The sequence below is a fragment of the Alligator mississippiensis genome, chromosome 7 (assembly GCF_030867095.1).
Source record: "Alligator mississippiensis isolate rAllMis1 chromosome 7, rAllMis1, whole genome shotgun sequence".
NCBI classification, from domain to species: Eukaryota; Metazoa; Chordata; order Crocodylia; family Alligatoridae; genus Alligator; species Alligator mississippiensis.
This window is the reverse complement of record NC_081830.1, coordinates 62,147,127-62,165,946: the sequence shown is the minus strand read 5'-3', so window position 1 is coordinate 62,165,946 and position 18,820 is coordinate 62,147,127. Positions and strand designations below refer to the sequence as shown.

Sequence of the window (18,820 nt, the reverse complement as noted above, 5' to 3'; positions counted from 1 at the left end):
AATTGATCTGCTTCATCTAGTGGCAACTTTTTCTAGCCTAAGAGATTCTCCTTTCACATTACACTGCCCACCTCTACATGTTTATTAGTGCTCCATAATTACAGCGCACTAAGTTTAGCACCTAGAATAACAGATGCTAACTTAATGCGCCATAAATTGGTGCTACTGCACATTAGCACAGATGAATGCTTTTTTTAGTAATGTTAATACGCATTAAATTAAACCTACCTTGCATTAGCACATTAGCATGGATTTTGCCCTTCATGCTGATGTACAGCAGATCTAGTCTTCTGCACATTGTCTCACGCAGACACGCCCAGTAGCAAATAAAAACATACTGACGTAAGTCCCAACAAGCATTCTCTAGATTCTCTTCACAGAATGTGCCTTAAAACAAGTGCATGTAGATGAGGATAAAAAGGAAAGGAAGATGAGACATGACAGAGGGGGAAAAGCCACCATAGAACTATGCCATTTCTTAGAGACACTATCTACATATTTAAGTTCAAATTATTTTATTAGCTGTCACGGCACTGTTTTGGGTACTTCTCAGCTAAGAAAGTGAACGTACCCCACAATACTCAACAACTATTGATTTATTTTTCACAGGTGTTTACATTTTATACCATCCATATTAAAGAGGTCACATCCAGAGCCCCTATGTCACATTTAGATTAGAAGCTGGTCAACTGTAATGGTAGAAAAAAAGAAGGAAATGCATTTCTGTGTTTTCAGGCAGTCTTACTGTTGCAGCTAGATACATGACCAGAGATCCTAGTTTTCTCCAATTAAAAAAAAAAAAAAAAAAAAATCCCCAATTTTCGGATTTAAAAGAGTAACCCAAAACCCACATTTTTCCGTGATTAAAATGAAACACTACTAATATATATATTACATAATCTATATGAAACACCACTAATATATAAATGTGTGAATATACATATACACACACATCATACACACGCTTATATATTAGTGGTGTTTCATATATCTATAGATAAATTATATATATTAGTGATGTTTCATATAGATAATGTATATCTAACATAGGTAACATAAGAACAAAGTAACAGAAGAAGAAACTAAACTGTTCACAATAAAAAGTACAAATAGCCCCTTGTCTCTATAAGCCAATACAAGTAGCATGAAAATGATCAATAGCCATAGTAAAGCAGGACTAAAAGTGTTCCTTGCATTGTCTTCTGAAAGGAAAATCAAGTCACTAAACTTAAAAGCTCTTTTGGATTGCCAGAAGGAAAGTGTTCCACAGCTGGGGACCCTCTAATCCACCTTTCAAGGACATACATCTAGGAACTGCAAGACCATATAATTCAATTACATCTCATCTTGTGATGGTGCACAGGAAGAGATGGTCTCTAAGTAGCCAGGTTAGAGAGCACAAAATGTTATAGATTAGAATCTACATCTTGAATTGCTCCCAGAAGCAGAAAACCAATCAAGTTCAAAAAGCAAAGATAAAATGTGCTTACACTAAACTAGAAAAACAGATTTCACTCAAGCTTGAGGTATGCAGCCAGCTTGGAGAACACTGCTGTATTCAGTCCTGCCCCAAAAGCAAAAAAGAGCATAAACAAGAGTGAAGGGAACTGATCTGTACCCTGTTTTGCTTTGCTGAAGTTTATAACGCTACATTTTGGTTTACGGTAAAAATCATGGGTATTTAATAGACTCACTACACAAGCTTACTGAGAATATTTTCAGAAAAACAGATATCATGAAATATTACTGTCCCTTTGGTAGTTCAGCATACTTCCTTGGGAGTTACTTCAGCAGTGTGAGATTAGCATTGCTGTACTTTGATGGCAATTCTCATCTAATAAAAACATTCATACCTATGCTTACATGAAGTTCAGTGGGCTGTGGACTCAATAAAAGCAAGTAGCCCCAAGTTCAAAAAAAGTAGTAACCAGGAATCCTGGTTCTCTCCGATTTAAAAAAAAAAATCCCCAATTTTTGCATAAAATAGTAACCCAAAATCCACAATTTTCCATGATTAAAATGAAGCATCACCATAGATATACATTTATTTATTAGCGGTATGTATGTATATACACATATGCGTACACACACACTACTAATATGGTATGTGTATACACACACCAAGAAACAGAGAGGCAGAGAGAGGACTTGTCTGTCTGTGTGCATCTCTATCCGTAACACCCTTTAAATATGAATAGCTTGAAAACTGTAAGAGAGAGAATATGTGTGTCTTCAGAGAAATTTCTTTGCTAAACCTTAGCATTTGTTTAGTGACCATGTCAGAATTGGGAAACTTCCTTAACTGGGAAAAAAGTCAGGGGCCAGGGCTGTTTCTACTGAGCTCCTCCCAGGAAGATGCCAGGAGCCCAGCGCAGCATGGAGGGCAGAAGGAGCAGCCAGCTGAGGAAAAGCGGGAGCCAGGCAGAGGCGCGAGGCAGTGGGCAAGCAGCAGGGGCCAAGTCCAAGCAGGGAAAGAGGCGCCTGGGGGCAGCGCAGAGGAAGCCCCGGGGCACAAGGCGGCTGTTGCAAGGCACAGAGCTTGCCTACCTTTGCCCAGAAAAAAGGTGCACAGGAGGCAGCCAGGCGGCAGCACGGGCAGGTCTACCTCCAGCCCACTGGACAGGAGCAAGTGCGGGAAAGGATTGGTATCTTCAAGTGTTCAGCCTATTTTATTCAAGTTTTATACATTTAATGCATTTAATAAATATAAAAAGTAAAATATGTTTGTTTTTGTTGTTTGAAATGCATCTGTCATTCTTGATAGGCAGTTCACTAGTGTGTTTATATACATATATAAACACACACCACACACACACACATCACAGATAGATAGATAGATAGATAGATAGATAGATAGATAGATAGATAGATAGATAGATAGATAGATAGATAGATAGATAGATAGATATGCTTCATTTTAATCAGGGGAAAATTAGGATTTTGAGTTACTTTTTTATACAAAAATTGGGGTTGTTGGGGTTTTTTTTAAATCACAGAAAACCAGGATTACTTTTGTTGAACTTGGGGTTACTTCTGCTTATCGAGTCCACAGTTCACTGAACTTTATGTAAGCATAGGTATGAGTGTTTTTATTAGATCAGAATTGTAATCAAAGCACAGCAATGCTAATCTCACGCTGCTGAAGTAAATCCCAAGGAAGTATGCTGAACTGCAAAAGGGACAGTAGTATTTCATGATACCTATTTTTCTGAAAATATTCTCAGTAAGCTTGTGTAGTGAGTCTGTTAAATACCCGTGATTTTTACCGTAAACCAAAATGTAGTATGTAGTATGTAGTGTGTGTGTGTGTGTGTGTGTGTGTGTATGTACACACACACATACATACACACTATACACATATAGATACATCTACATATATGCACACACACACACGCACATTATATATGCATGTATGAGAGAGAGAGAGAGAGAGAGAGAGAGACAGACAGACAGACAGACAGAGAGAGATACACACAGACACACACCCCATAGATAGACAGACACTTATTAGTGGCGTTTCATTTCAATTATGGAAAAATGTGGATTTTGGGTTACATTTTTTTTTAATCTGAAAATTGGGGATTTTTTTTTTTTTAAATGAGAGAAAACCAGGATCTTTGGTAATATCATACACATACAAGTCTTTGTAGGTTTGGCATGTAATTTGCCAAGTAAACCCTGTTTTTATACATCTTCCTCATTCCTTCAGCTTCATTAAAAACAATACGCTCCAAAAGGCTGGTCCGTTTTACTCATTTGCAGGGTTATCATTAGATTTGGAGCCAGGAAAGAAATCCTCCTATCCCACCCACCACCCACACTTGAGTTTACAAGGGACCCCGAGGAGTTTTCTCCTTCTTTTGCTGCATAGGATATAGATTACCTGTGCATTTCACCTATTCTCTGATACTACTGCCACTTCAGTTTGTCCTGGTCTCTGCATGTGGCATACAGCAATTTAGTTTCCCTGGGGACCAGAAAGCTTTGGTCTAACTCAACATAAGGGCATATTGAGTTAATGGCATGTCATGTACAGGAGGTCAGACTAGATAATACAATAGCCCTTTCAAGAAAACTTACTCTAATCTGGGAAATACTTCAAAAAGTTCCCAAACTATGCAGAAGGTTTTTATTATTATTATTAGTTTGAAATTGGTTTAGCTTTGGTATCACACAAAAAACTCCCACTTGGGTTTATTCTGTAATCGTCATCAGGGAGCAATGTTGCTGAGTATCAATGGAAGGTTTGGAAGATAACATAAGAGATAGCCAGTATGGTATTTCGGAATTTACAACTGCAACTCTGGAGTTTCCAAAGACAACAAAACTCATCTAAATTTTAAATGAATTCAGCAGAAAGTGTTAGATCACTCCTCCCACCCAGAGTATCCTCCAGACAGACAAACCAAGAGGTGAAAGTAATCAAAGGGATTATAAGCAAACAAATACATGCAGGGGGAATGGCAAAGAATGTATGTATGGTAATATTATAGTCCTCTCTGAAGGTATGACCCCCAGACATATTGTTGGGTTCCTTTTGAAAAACCCTCTCCTATTCAAGGTTACAAAAACAAAACACCCTCATGTGCTGCAACACTACACCTACTCTTGGGCCCTTACGAGAGCTGAAGATGGAATAGCAACATTAATGCCACAGTTCTTTGCTTTTGACTTACAATAGTTCTGAAAAAGGACTTTTAAATAAATCTACTCCTCCTAAACAAGTTTAGATTTAACTTGGACTTTGAAAGGAGTGGTTTAAATGTTATATTGATTTTGTTTCAATCAATTTTTAATAGCAAATGGTTAACATGCCAAAAGCAGTGGTCAATTAAATATAGGTATGGGTCACTGTTGCAGGATTCAGACTCATTAGTCTGGTTGAAACAGAACCAATCAAGATTGTACAACTGAACATCTATGCTTGACTGGAAGAATTATGAAAAGCTACCCTGCTTTTGTTAATGTAGAGTTATATCAATGCCTTTAATGTTTTACAATAACTTCATGAGAGAACAGCCTTTCTTTGGAGTGGAGGATCTCAGGCAAGCGGGTAAAGTAACATCAGTAAAACTTAATTGCAAAAATCTAGACATGCAAAGAAAAAGCATTCCGTCAGTTGGTTTGGCTTTATTTTCCAAACCATCTCCCAATGACAAATACAGAAGCACTGCACAGTGCTGTCACTTACAAAAGGATACACTCCTGTGCCATGCTTCATGGGATTTTGTGGGTTTCTACAAGGATATCAAATCTGTTTTTAAAATGTCAAGTTGGGCCCCAAGCAAGCCCAATCAAGATTTTAAATCTAGTCATTTTAAATAGCTATGAGTACCTGTGCCCAGAATTGTGTTAATGGCTAAATAGCTTATGGAACATTTGTAAAATTCATCACTACTTTTGTCAATGCAAAAGCAACATATTTCAACTATGCTCTGTAAAAACCAACACTAATAACAAAAAAGATAGTGTTCATAGCTGCAGAGCACCCTCAGCTCCCACTGGTTTGAATACATGCTGCAGCTGTTAAACACTTCTAAAAAAAAGTCAAATCCAAACACGTATTTCTGCCTTCATTGTGCCCTTCTGTAATCTACAATAGTATCTGCATGCCAGACACCCTGGCTGCATACAGACATTGCATTTGTCCTAGAAGAAAGCCTTTTGTCCTGGGATCCTACTCACAAGGCTTCTGTCCAGCTTCAAGTCCCTCTTAAGTAGAGTGACCATGGCTAGGGACAGACATTGAAAAAAGCCTGAACCTGAATTGATTCAGTCTTTGCAGGTTAGTCTAACCTGGCTAGGCTGAATGGGTTTGAAACAGGACAGACATTCTCTCTGAACTCAGGAAATTCAGGCACATGCCTGCAGTGGCTCAGGCTAGAAGCTGGGGGGCACCAGAGCAGCCCTCCCTTCCCTTCTGCAGAGCTGAGCTGAGGGGCGCATGGCCAGGCCCCAGCAGGACTCTCCCATTAGAGACGTCTGCCTGCATGGTCCACAGTTTTTCCCTGCCTGCTGCTCATGGGATGGGAGTGTTGCCAGCCCCCAGCCCCAGGGTAGCACTCTGAGCCAAAGGGGGTGAGGGAAGGAGGGGATGTAGTGCATGCATCTGTTGATGATTCAGAGCTTTTCAGTCTCCCTCGCTGCTTCCTCACATTGTCTGCAGCAAACTGACAGGCAAGCAAGCCAGCTGGGGAATGATAGTGATAATAGTCTTTATCACCTGATTAGCAAAACAATGGCCTCTCTCCATTACTTCAAACTTCTTAAACATCTTACCAGCTGACCTATGGATTAGTTCCAAACAGCCCTAAGCAGGCACTGCTCTGTCTGCCTGCTCCAGTGAAATTGGAAAGAGACATACACACACACACCTCTCAGCATTAGCTAGCATACCACAGGCCTAGGGTCCACAGGCCTGGGGCCCATGATGTGGGAGTTGGGAGGGAGGGAGAGGGGAATATCCTGCTTGAGCAGTGAGGGTGGGGTAGGGCAAGGGGAAGCCAGGCAGACCCTCCTGTGTCTGCAGTCTATGCTGGAGCCTTATACAGCATTAGTTAGCATACCACATGCTGGCTATGGTCCATGCTATGGCAAAGAGGAGGAAGGGATCCCTCCTTAAGCAGGGAGTGGGGAGGGGGAGCAGGAAGAGGGGGCAGGGAGAAGGGGGCATGGGAAAACCAGAAGACCCTGCTGTTTCTGGATGTTTCTGCCGAATCTCTGGCTAGGGAGCAGAGGGGAGGGGCCAACTCTGCTATGGAATAGAGAGCTCTGCCCAGCCCAGAGAACATGCCAGGATGCTGGGGAACTCTAATTTAACTTAAACCAGTAAAGGGTCTGGGACAGACATTGCATAAACTGGTTTGGCTCAAATCAGTTAAGCCTGATACTACATTCAACCAGGTTTATCTCCCATACAGGAGCAGTGGTGTCTGGCCACTCACCTCCCTAGCACACCATGCCATTCTACCTCCCTGCCATACTCTGGCCTGTGACTTTTGGCAAACCGACTGGGACCTGGCTACAGAATCCTGGAGTGTCCCAGCCAAATTGAGACAAATGGTTACCGTACTCATAAGTATGCAGGATAAAGTGTGCTAAACCCTTTTTCCTGGGACATGACTGTTCATCTGTAAGGCTATTGCACTTTATTCCTGGGACAAGCCTGCCAGGCTGTGTGCTCTCACTGGCAGAGAAGCAGCAGTGCAGCATGGAAGAGCAATAAGTGTAAGCAACTGTCCCGTGCCTATTTTGATTCAGGTCAAACCCCAAAATAATCAGACCCGTGTCATATAAAACATCTGTTTACAGCCCTGCAAAGCATGGTCACAGAAGCCCTTTCAACATACCATATTTTCTTGCATACAGCACACCCCAGAATGTAATGTGCACCTTGTTTGAAAGACAGAATGCAGAAAAAAAGATCTTTCCTTGTAGTAAATTACTGAGTAGCCGCAGCAAAGAATCTGGACCTACTCATTGTTTTGCTCCCAATGGATCCTGGCAGATTTTACTTTGTTTTACCTGGTAAGTGACAGAACCTGCTCTTATCATATTTCTCCAACTGCACGCCAATTTCCAACAGTTCAGGAGGAAAAACATGAGTGTTGTATGTAAGAAAACAAGATATTAGTACATACCAGATCAACTGTTGCTGGATCAATGGACTAATGAAGGAAAAAATCTGAATGCAAATGGCTACATACAGGTAAATGAAAAAAGTACTGGTCAGGCTAATTTGATAACCAAGCTAAGTGCACAGAATTAACAGACAGAATAACACATTATACTCAACAGCATTAGAATGAAATAATCATTTCTAAAGATGTTATTTTTAACCTGAGAGAGTTCCTTTAAAGTGCCAACTTAAAGTATCAACCTAAATGTCAGAAAATGAGAAACGAAGATTTCTCTTAACTCATTCTCTAGTTTCTAAATATTACATCATCCCTGGCACTCATTCAGTGGCCTCCTATAACAGTCAGCATAACAGGCACAAATCTAGAGATACTGTAATAAATTGTCTCTACTAATGGAATCAGAACAACTGAATGGTGTCCTGTAGGTTCTATATTATTAACATTTAAAGTAAATTGCTCTTGAAGTGGTAAAGAATTTCTGGATAAAGAGGATCCAACTTCTATCCCTACTTTTGCTACAAAGACTCAAGTAAGTCTTCAAAACACCAAAATATGCTATTTCCACAATTCATTTCAATACAGCTACCATGGACTAGGTAAACTTTCACTGTTATATTCTACATTCCATTCCTCATGTGAAATATCAAGGATGTTTCTTTATGTTAAGCATTTTACACTCCCATGGGAAAGCATGGTCCTGGTCCATTCTGCGTGACTTAAATGACACTTCAGCTGGAATGAAACAACATTACAAAGCCTCAGCAAATTTCAACCCAGCCTATGGAAAAGCAGAGGGATCATGACATTTACAGTATAACTGTGTCGGGAAGTTTTGCTTCTCTCTGGCCCACTATTTCTTACACTGTAGAAGTGGTGACCTAAGCCAATGCACTTATTGTAGAGATGGCTGATTGACCCTTAACTTTAAACGGGCTCCTGTTGTATCACACTATGAAATATATTGTTGCACAGATTTCCAAAGTATACATTTCATTTTGTAATTATAAGAGCCTTCAGAATGGACTATTTCTCCTTGCAGAAGTTATCTGCTAGGGTGTGCTTGTATGTACACAGAAGATGCGTAACTAGTTAATTCATCACGTCATCCTGAGTGCTTCCCGTTTCCATGTGACTGATAGGACAAAGATAAATTATGGTCATCTTCCAACACACCCAAAAGAATAATCTCTACCATCTGAACTTGATAGACACAGAAACACGCATGGCACAGTGCTAATATATAGTTCTACAGGTAATATGCATTGCTCCCAAGAAAACAATTACAATGGGTTAGAAACTTGGGATGTATACTACATAGAGCAGGGGTGCTCAATCACTGGCAAAATCCAACCTGTGGAGCCACATCATCCAGCCCACAGGGCTTCTCATAGGTCTGAAAATTCAGTGACAGAAGCAGGGGCAGAATTAATAGCTGCTCCCCTGCTACCAAATGTCCAGACTCACAGGGAGCCCTACAGGTGAATAGAATAGGCCCACATGCTAGATCAGGCACGGAGCACAGGGCCCTGCTGAGAGCCTGAGGGAACCAACACCATGGATCTGACCTGTGGACTGGCACCACTGGCCTAGCAGATGGACTCTGTTCCAGTCTCAATCTACATTCCAAGTTCCTTGTTTCCAGCTCCATTGACTCCCCATCTAATAACCCTCAACACCTGTGTGTAATGGAATATCACTTCATTCATCTACTGCATAAAGGTGCTGGGAGGATTAATGAATACTTGCAAATGTAAGCATAAAACTGAGGTTGGTCAGTCATTTTTTCCTACATACACAAAAACCTATCTCCTTGTGATTTATAAAGGACCATTTTTATCACATAGCAAATTTAAGAAGTGTTGTTTGGCTCCCCTCCTCCCTTCTTTTTACTAGACAGACAACCGCTCCTCTACCCAGGAAATAAGGATTACTACACAATATTAAGAACCCAACCTGAAGCCTATGCAAGTCAATAAGAATCTTTCCACTTAATAGGATCAAACCTAAAGGCACCACATAATTGATACCCACTCACCCGTCTTGAAACTATACCAGCTTTTCTTGAAACTATACCAGCATAAACAGAGATATGAACCATACGTATGCCTAAAGGATGATTCAAGTATGAGTATACATTTAAATTGTTCTTTAAAACCTTCATATTCCCAATCTGTACTTTACATGGGTAATTTGGAACTCTGCCCCATCAAAATACTAGATGTATTAGGCAATATTTTGAGCTAATTGACTGCCAAATTTAAAAAAAAAAATCCACATTTTTCAGCTGTGCAACAGCAAAATCATTTTAGGATTGGGAAAAAGGAGGGAAACAGTAAGTAGTGGTAATGCTTACAATGTTTTTTGTGCAAGACACAATATCTAAAACTTCAAAGCTTTTCACTTTTGCATATCTTGCCTCTGCCTCAGTATCTAGATTTTCAAAACTGAAGTCTAATATTATTTTCCTCTAAATAATTTATTAGCCAATTCACCAAGGACAGATATACCATACTAAATTTAAGACTGGATTGAGTTTACAGAATTAAATAGATTCCTAACAAACATTTTAGTAATTTAGAAAGGCTTTACCTACTAAATGAAAAGTGCATAAACTATTATGATCAGCTACAGAATTCAGATGCTTATTTTTCTAAGCATATGGGGAAAATGAAGGAACAAAAAAAAAAAAAAAAAAAAAAAAAAGGGAAATTCACAATATATTATCAAAATTCAGACTGAAGGCAGAAAACTGTGCCAATAAGAGGAGGAAAAGCACACTCCTGAAATTACTTAGAATTGCATACGTCAATGCGGATTTGCAGTATTACCTTTATCTTTTCTCTGTGAGTTTTTGTAATGCTTTTTCAAAAATCTAGATGTCTCATCTGACAAGCATTAATCATGTCTCTAATTTCAGCACAATTTAAGAGTATTAGAAATTAGAAGTACCATACTGGGTCAGACTGGTGGTCCATCTAGCCTAGTATACTGTCTCTGACAGTGGCATGAACAGATGCTTTAAAACAGGTGATCAAACCTCAGCCTATGGGCCAGATCCAGCTTGCAGAGCTGTACCATGTACTTTCTCATTAATGTTAATTGGTCTCCTACTAATTTCAGTGGGCATTCCCCTAGTTCTTTTTTTCTGGGACTTGACAAACAACAATTCCCTACTCACTTTGCCCACACCCTTCATGATCTATGGACTTCTATTGTGTTGCCCTCTGGCCCCCCCCATTCCTTTGCCTTTCCAAACTGAAAAGCGCTAGCAGATTTTGTCCCTCCTGACATGGTAACTGCTCCATAACCCTGGTCATTTCGGTTACCCTTCTCCATATCTTTTCTGATTCTACTACATCCTTTTTGAGGTGCAGAGACAAGGACAGAACACAGTATTCAAGATGTGGGTGCACCATGGGAAATTGTATAGTGGTGGGATGATGTTTTCTATTTTGTTTTCAATGATACCCAACATTTTGTAACAGCTGCAAAGGCTTGCTTGGATGCAAGCTGAGTGGGTGAGCTGTGCCTAAAAGCTTTGCAAGACAGGCAGCAAAAAGTTTGCAGAAGGAACAATAGCTTTTCCAAACAGAGGCTATGCTGTGCATAGAGCATGCTCTTTACTGGAGCATTTGAACTGTGACCAGAGCCCCCATTGCAAACACCAGGCTCTGACTGGCTACTATGGAACCATTAAAAGCTAAGGGAGGGAAAAGCAGAGAGAGAGAAGCCAGAGAACAACACCAACTTGGAGAGAGGGCAGAGACTCAGCCCACCTCCTTCCCCTCTTCAGGCAGAGAAAACGATGCTGAGGCTTGCTGGAGAGCACACATCAGGACAGAAGAGAGCCTGAATCATCCCAGGAGAATCTGAGTCCCCACCCAGGTCAAAGCAATCAGGGACACAGGTACCCAGGGAAAGAGTGGGGAAGGGTTGGTAAGAGTGGGGAGAAATGAAGGGAAGTCTCTTTTTGAACTAGAAAGGCTTGTACTGTAGAAACAGAGACCTGCAAAGAGAATCCACTGTCTGCACATGGAGGTGCTCGGGGCGAGAGACAGCCCAGAGAGGGAGCAGGCTGTGAGAATTTCAAATTCATATGGGTGTGTGAGGGGACATTTGCAAGCACTAGGGGTTAAGAAGTGTATTTTTCAGAAGGAAACTGAAGAAAAGAACCTTATAACCTACAGACTTGTTTTTTGCTGAGTTACCAGGAAAGACCAAGGAGTCCACTTTCACCAGAGCAGCAGAAACCTTGCCTCTGCCATCTAGTGGTAGATCATAGTTAAAGCTGTGTTGTCAGTTATTGTTACAGGAAAGGGATTGTGACCAGAGGAAAATCAACCTGGGTTATGGGAAGAAAACTGTTTTAAAGGGTTATAACCAGGTGAATGTAATTACTAAGGTTGTTTGATGCAAGTGGAACCACCTAGTATGTTGGAATTATTCACCTAACATTGCACTTGTAAATTTTATTCAAATTCTGGTTTTATGATTAACTATATTTCTTCTTTTGAGTAATCATTTTTCTGTATATAGTTGTACATAATAAAGAAACCAATGTGTTTACTGGGTTTGGAGTAAATTCTTGGGTGGTGAAAGCAAGGCGCACGCCCCTCCACAGGACATCTCAGCCAGCAGACCTGCCCGAGGGGGTTCCCAGGGCTACTGGCACCCTGAGGATCTGAAAGCCAGCACGTCACCCAGCCTAGCATGCCAGCACAGGTTACACTTTAATAAGCTTTTTTCAGTCATTGCTGCACATTGAGCTAATCTTTTGAGAGACCTATCTACAATGACTCCAAGGTCTCTTTCCTGAGTTGTAAGAGCATGTTCAAAATACAGCATTTACTTGCACTTACCTACTTTTTTCAAGCAATAGAAGCAACAATCACAGGAATGGCATGGAAAGTTAAGGCCCTCTGTACTATGTACTACCCAAATCCTTCCTTTGCAAGGCATTGTCTCTACTGGGATTTAAGACAGCGCTGTAGCTGCACAGGCACAAACCCACATGGACCAGCTTTATACTATTACAGCTTACCCTGATTTCAAACAATGGTATTAAGAAATAGCATCTCCCTAGAATAGATAACACACACAAAGATAATGTATTGTGTTAGTTAGGTCTTCTGAAAGATGTGCTGCATTGCTTGAGGGGAAAAAAAAGAGGACTAGTATGAATAAGAAAATTTCTGCTTTCAAAATGATTATTCAGAATAGGGATTTCATTACTCTGGGAAACAGAAAATACTGAATTTTAAGTCTGTGAATGCAAAAAAAACCAAAAAACAAACCAGTTCTGGAATGACCAGGCACAAGCAACAAAATCCCCACCAGGTGCTTGGGTGGTCACACACTCAAAATAGTAAATGATTTTTTTCCTTTTGTGAAGAATCCATTTTACCTGTACCTTTGTAGATCCTAAAGAGGGTAGAATTAGTCTCAATCTATATTAAGAAAACCAGATTAGAGGTTTCTCCAACAGGCTAGATTGGAAATTAGAAGTCTTAACAGAAAAATTAATACTAGATGCAACATGATAATATTTTAATCTAAGAGACCTGAGGCTTGAGAAGAAGCCATATCACCTACTCCATATTTGCAGAGGGTAGTGAGATCCCATCTATATGGTCGAAATTCCTCAAAGTGATGCACTAATTTCTTATCTTAGAATTCAAGATCAGTTGTTAGATTTCTTAAACTGCTTGACAAAACTTGTAGAAAATGCTATTAAAATAGGTAAATCCCATAAAGTCAAAAGGGGCTACTCTTACGAGTAAATCCTAAAGGATCTAGCCCTAATGATAGAATATATTATTCAGTTCAAGTCTAATGGCTTACCTCTGTATTAGACAGAATTTAATGTAAATTGTATTTTGTTCAGAGAGGGTTCATCATCTTGCCATCCTAGGAGTATTAAAAAGGGAGCGGAGGGAATAAAAGTAGGTACCACACTTTCATACAGAACCCCTGCCAGTTTAGGTTTTCCTTTCCTGTGTTATTGTATGAAAGATCCAAACAGTGCCTACTACACTCGAATTCAAGTACAAAGTACTGTCAAGTGTTTAAAATAAACACCACAAGAGACAGAAAAAGTTAATTTCCTCAAATCTGTTCCTTTTATAGTACTCTCGGGTGTTAAAAGCAATCACAGTAGGTAAACACATTCAGACACAAGTGTGATTTGTAAGCATTCTTTCAACCACCCCTATTTTGACAAAACAGTTCTTTGAACTGTACAACTCACTTTGCCTGAATAGTATTTTTAGTCTATTTTATTACTGGATTTCAGGAACAATTCTAATTTTGACCCAAATGCTTACTGAAGTTCAGAGAAATGGAGAAATATTAGAGGACACAGAACCCAGGCCCTGGAACCCAGCAGATTTCATTCTTGTACTGACTTACAGCAAAAACAGATCCAAGGGAGAGGGCTTGAGAATTCATTCTGAGGGTGTTGCTAGTTCTGGGTGGATTATGAAACTGAGAAAGGATGGGAAAATGGTTTGCAGCACAAGCTTAATCAAAAGCAAGTACTACAGTTTACTACTACAGTTTCTTGAATTAAACATAATATCACCTTCCAAAAATAATTACAGAGAGACCGGAATTATGCTGGTAACGTTACTTTATACTGTACGTGCTTGGCGGAATACACGTTACTTTGCAACATGTGCACATGAAATGAACTAGTATCTTCCTTTAAGCCATGTTTCAATAAATTCTCATGACAAATAATAATAGGCCTGTCGCAGTTATTTTTGCTTGCTAATAACACCCATGCAATGTGTTCTAAATATTAACCATCTGGGCACTTGCTGCTTTCATTCTTATCACAACTGGCCACATTTATAAATGTATCTGCAAAAACCAATCCACTGCCTACCTAAAAATACGCAACATTCCAGAGCTCAAATTGATCTGTATACATTGTTACAGTTTAGTTCAAACCTAGTTCTGTGAGCTCGGTCAAGTTGGCCTGGAGAAAAATGTGACACAAACACTTCTAATACCTAACCTACACAGGTAGGTAAACAACACGCATGGCCTACAGGGTGGAGGGAACAAGAATGATAAGAAATTCAGGGATGCTCACAGGGTTGGTGATAAGCCAGCTTCTATTTCTCTCATTAGTCCAACCCCATCCAAAAACAGCAGTGACCTAAGGGTACCACCTGATGGCCATTTAGGTGACCCATGTGAATTAGCAGGTGGTCCAAGTCTAATTCAGAATGGACATGTGCATGTCTTTGAATCACCATCAAGATTAACGTTAATTGACATGCCTGCTGCCACTCCTACCCAAGGAAGTGCACACGGTGTGCCAGGATAGTCAAGCAATATGGAGAAACTTACAGAGTAGGTGATGCTTTCATTGCTGCTGCTCAAGCTACATCCCCAGGTTATACCATCAACTTTCATAAGCATTTAATTTCACCAAAAAAATAATGTGGGTGAAGAGTGGGAATTGGGAGTGCTAGAGAAACAATACCTCTGTCCACTAAGACCAGAAATAGTAGGAAATGAAAATATATTGCAGCGTGCTGTCATGACGAACCAGGGTGCTGTGAGCCTGATCCAAATTGAAAACAGAGCCAACGGAAAAGTGAAATATGCTCTTTGACTTATTTCAACTTTAGTTTGATCTACACAAAGTGATTTACAAAACCCAGGACACAAAGGGCAGACTTTTATCCAGCCTTCAACTGCCAGAAGAATCGCCTTGAAGGAGAAGTTCTGAACATAAAAGAAATAAGGGTGAGACAGAAAAGTCTGACAATCAATTACTCTGGCTGTCAATATTTCTGCATCCTATATTTTTTTCCTTTTCCCAGAGAAGCATCAACATATTGCCAATCCTGAATTACTCTCTTGGCCCTAAATATAGATATTAACCATAATTCTACATGCATTCATTATGTCACTCAAGAAAAGAGAAACATAGTGACCATAATCAAATATTAGGATAATATTTCAAAGCAAAAAGTGCAAAGCCCCTTCCCCATTGATTAGCTAAAATTTGGAAAAATATTTTTTTCAAAATTCTGAATCCCCTGAGCAATATTTTCCTTTAGAATGAAACGTCACTCAGAGATCATTGCTTAAGAGCTACAAAAATACTTCTAAACATTAAACTCTCACATGAGATGCCCTTTGAACTAAAAATTACTTAGACTAATTTCAACAGCCTCTGCTTTCCATATGAATTACCTGCAAGTATTTGAACATACCAACAAGCACTAAGAGCAAGTTGCAGCCTTGGGGACTGCAATTGTTAATTTTAATTGTAAAACTAGAGAGCAGGTTTTGTTAAAGCTTGCTTTTAAAAGGGGAAAAACACACCCCACCAAACTACTGTAATAGCACAATATAAATCTATACACTTCCCTGAAGTTTTCACCTAAGAAAACCAAAAGAAAAAAAAAACTGCAGGCCTTAAAACTTAATCAGACTTTGTAAAACAAATGTAACTGGAAAAGTATGTACAAACTCTGATTTCCAGGAGCAAGAAGGGAGTGTTAGTTCTTGTTTTGTGAACTAACCTTGTCTCCCCCATAATTCCCATCCTGCTAACAGCAAAGCAGTCATGAGCTAATGTTTGTAGCTGCTTTTTCTAGCAAACTCCACTATATGATCACGTGAGTTATAGCGACTGTTAAAAAGTATATAAGCCTCCTGATTTTGCTCTTGGGAGGGAACACCTTCCAAGTGCTTGGGAAATCCATGTCACTTTGGGGTCCCCCCTACAGCTGCAGTTTCATTTGAATAAAAGCTTCTGCTGACCTGACCCAAAAGTAGGCTGCGTGTGTTTCCACGACAATTCCTGGTGCCGTGACTCGGATCCTGTTATTTTAGTGACCTTGCCTGATTAATGCATAATGATTATCCCTCTTTTCCCCTGTCCTTTTCAGAGTAGAGTTATGTTTTTTGGGGTTTTTTTAAATCTCTCCAAGGACAAATTACTACAATTTGGATGAGGTCACAGCAGCAAAAGGAAAGTCTCACAGGCAAAACGGTTTACAGGTGACTAGCTTTAACCCATAAGGAAAAAAAAAAACCCCTATGATTAGCTAGCAGGTGAGTTTAAAAAAAAATTAAAAAGTCCCATGACAAATTGAACAGAGGGGGAGAATTTTAACAAGCAATTATTTTGCAAATAACGACTTGTTAATTGCAGCCTAGCCTGCCCAGGGAATGCCCCAGTGACCGTACCTGCTGCTGGGACCCCAAGTGCCGGGGCCAGGTACCTCCAACCCCTCCCGGTTTGGGCTCGGCAGCTGACACTGATCCCTGCCTGCCATGCACCTCCCCTGCCTGGAGCACGACAGCCTCCATGAAGACGGAGACGCCGCTGTCAGTTTGAGCACTGCCATCTCTCCCCGTGCTCGGGCCAGGGCGGACGCGAGCAGGGGCGCAGCACAGCCGGGCAGCTGCCCCTCCTCTCCCCGGAGCAGGCAGCGGTCCCGCCGCCCGGGCTCCCAGCGGTCCTGCCCAGCCCCGAGCCCCAGGCTGGCTGCAGAAAATGCAAGTCAGGGGCGGGGGGTGCGTTTCCTCGCAAGCCGACATTTTTCAAAAGTTTAAAAGGATTCAGCTCGGGGAGCGGCGGGAGGGGAAGGGGCTGCGCGAGGCCCAGGCGGCAGCCGGCAGCACTTGCACTCGGGGCTGGCGGGCAGGCGCCTTCCCCCGGCCCCGCGGCGCGCCCACCCGCCCGCCCGGCCAGCGCCTGCCCCTGCGCGCCGGGGCCCGGCCTCACCTCCTTCTGCTTGGGGTCCTGGGGGTAGACGTCGGGCGGTCCCAGCCGGGGTCGTTTCAGAGGTCTCTGCTCATAGCTGAGAAGCCCGAAGGCGGCCATGATCTCTCATGTTAGCCGGCAAAATGAATGAGTTGGAGACGGAGCAGGCTCTGAGCACCAGGGAGCAGCACTTGGCAGACAGGCTCCCTCTCTCCGGCTGCCTCTCTCTCTCCTACGGGGGAGACAGACGCAGGTTGGAGGCTGCCGTCTCCCCGCACGCGCGCAGAGCCCCCATCCCCGCGCCGGGACAGCGCCACGGCCCCCGCAGCCTCCCGCCTCCGCCGCCCTGCGGGCTCTGCCGGGCCAGGACAAGTGCCAAGCAGGGGGAGGCTGGTCACAGCCGAGCCACTCAGCATCACGTCCTACTACTCCTACAGAAGTGCCCTGCCTTTCCCTCCAGTCCCCATAGGAGGGGTGCTGCTAAGTCGCCTGCTTGCTGCACAAACGCGGAGCAGGAGCCTTGCTCCCCTGAGAGGGGTTTCAACTCAACCGGGGTCAAATTAGTCCCGACATGGAGAGGGAAGGTATCTCCCCCGGCCAAGGATGGGGCACATGGGCTGATTGCAGCAAATTGCCTAAGCCTGGGGGTCAGGCCCAGGCAAAACTTTTTTGAAGAGATTAAAACTGTGGTGCTGGGATTTTTGAAGGACGAGAGCTCCTCCGCCCTTCGGAAGTTAAACACTTAATATCCGAAGTGCTTCTGCCTCAGCAGCTACCCCAAGGAGAGTCCTGCAGAGTAAGGCTCCTCCGACTGGGACAGGAGATGAGCGCAGCTGAGGCTTGCCAGACAAGCAGGTGGGATCTGCAGGAGCTCTAGCTGCAGCCATACAAGTGGCTGCCTCCCACTGCTTCCCAACCAAGCCAGGATCTCCAAGCACCTCCACTAGAACTAAAACTAGCAGCTCTTCAAAATGTAGGCAACTCATAGTGGCTCAGCTCCTGTGTTTGGTGGGTGCATTTAGGTGAGGTGATAAAAAGTCATAGCTAACAGCTAGGGATAATACCTAGGGGGTTTTTTTCCATCACTAGAGCTCAAAAAAACTCTGCAACTGATTTAAGCAATGCTAACTCCATTCCATAGATGGGAAAAGTGAGACACGAGGCATTGAAGCAACTAGACTCTGATAAGCATGCAGATAAATCAGGACTGGAACCCGTGTCTTGTAAGGACTCCATCCACTAAGCCACACTGACTTCCCACCTGTGCCTTTGCAGGTTCTCCTCTGCCCCTTATTTTGAGGAATGTTACTTGGCCCCAAAACTATATAATTTAGTGTGGTGTCCCTCCACTTTCACTGTGTTGTAGTCTAGTTATCTCCAAAATAATTTCAAATCTGAGATTTTGAGAGGAAAGAACCCCACACCATCTTAAATTTCTTGGATGGAT

At 41.9% G+C, this 18,820-nt stretch overlaps 1 protein-coding gene across 5 annotated transcripts in view; it reads right to left on the bottom strand.

The window, feature by feature from the left end:
- The window catches only part of MED12L (mediator complex subunit 12L), a 310,161-nt gene extending 292,498 nt beyond the window's left edge, over window positions 1–17,663 (bottom strand). For all 5 annotated transcript variants that reach the window (XM_019491778.2, XM_059731035.1, XM_059731036.1 and 2 more), the window contains exon 1: window positions 17,395–17,663. In XM_019491778.2, coding sequence (XP_019347323.1) covers window positions 17,395–17,493 — 99 coding nt within the window. In that variant the 5' untranslated portion in view covers window positions 17,494–17,663. The remainder of the gene's footprint in view (window positions 1–17,394) is intronic.
- Window positions 17,664–18,820: the final 1,157 nt, after the last annotated feature.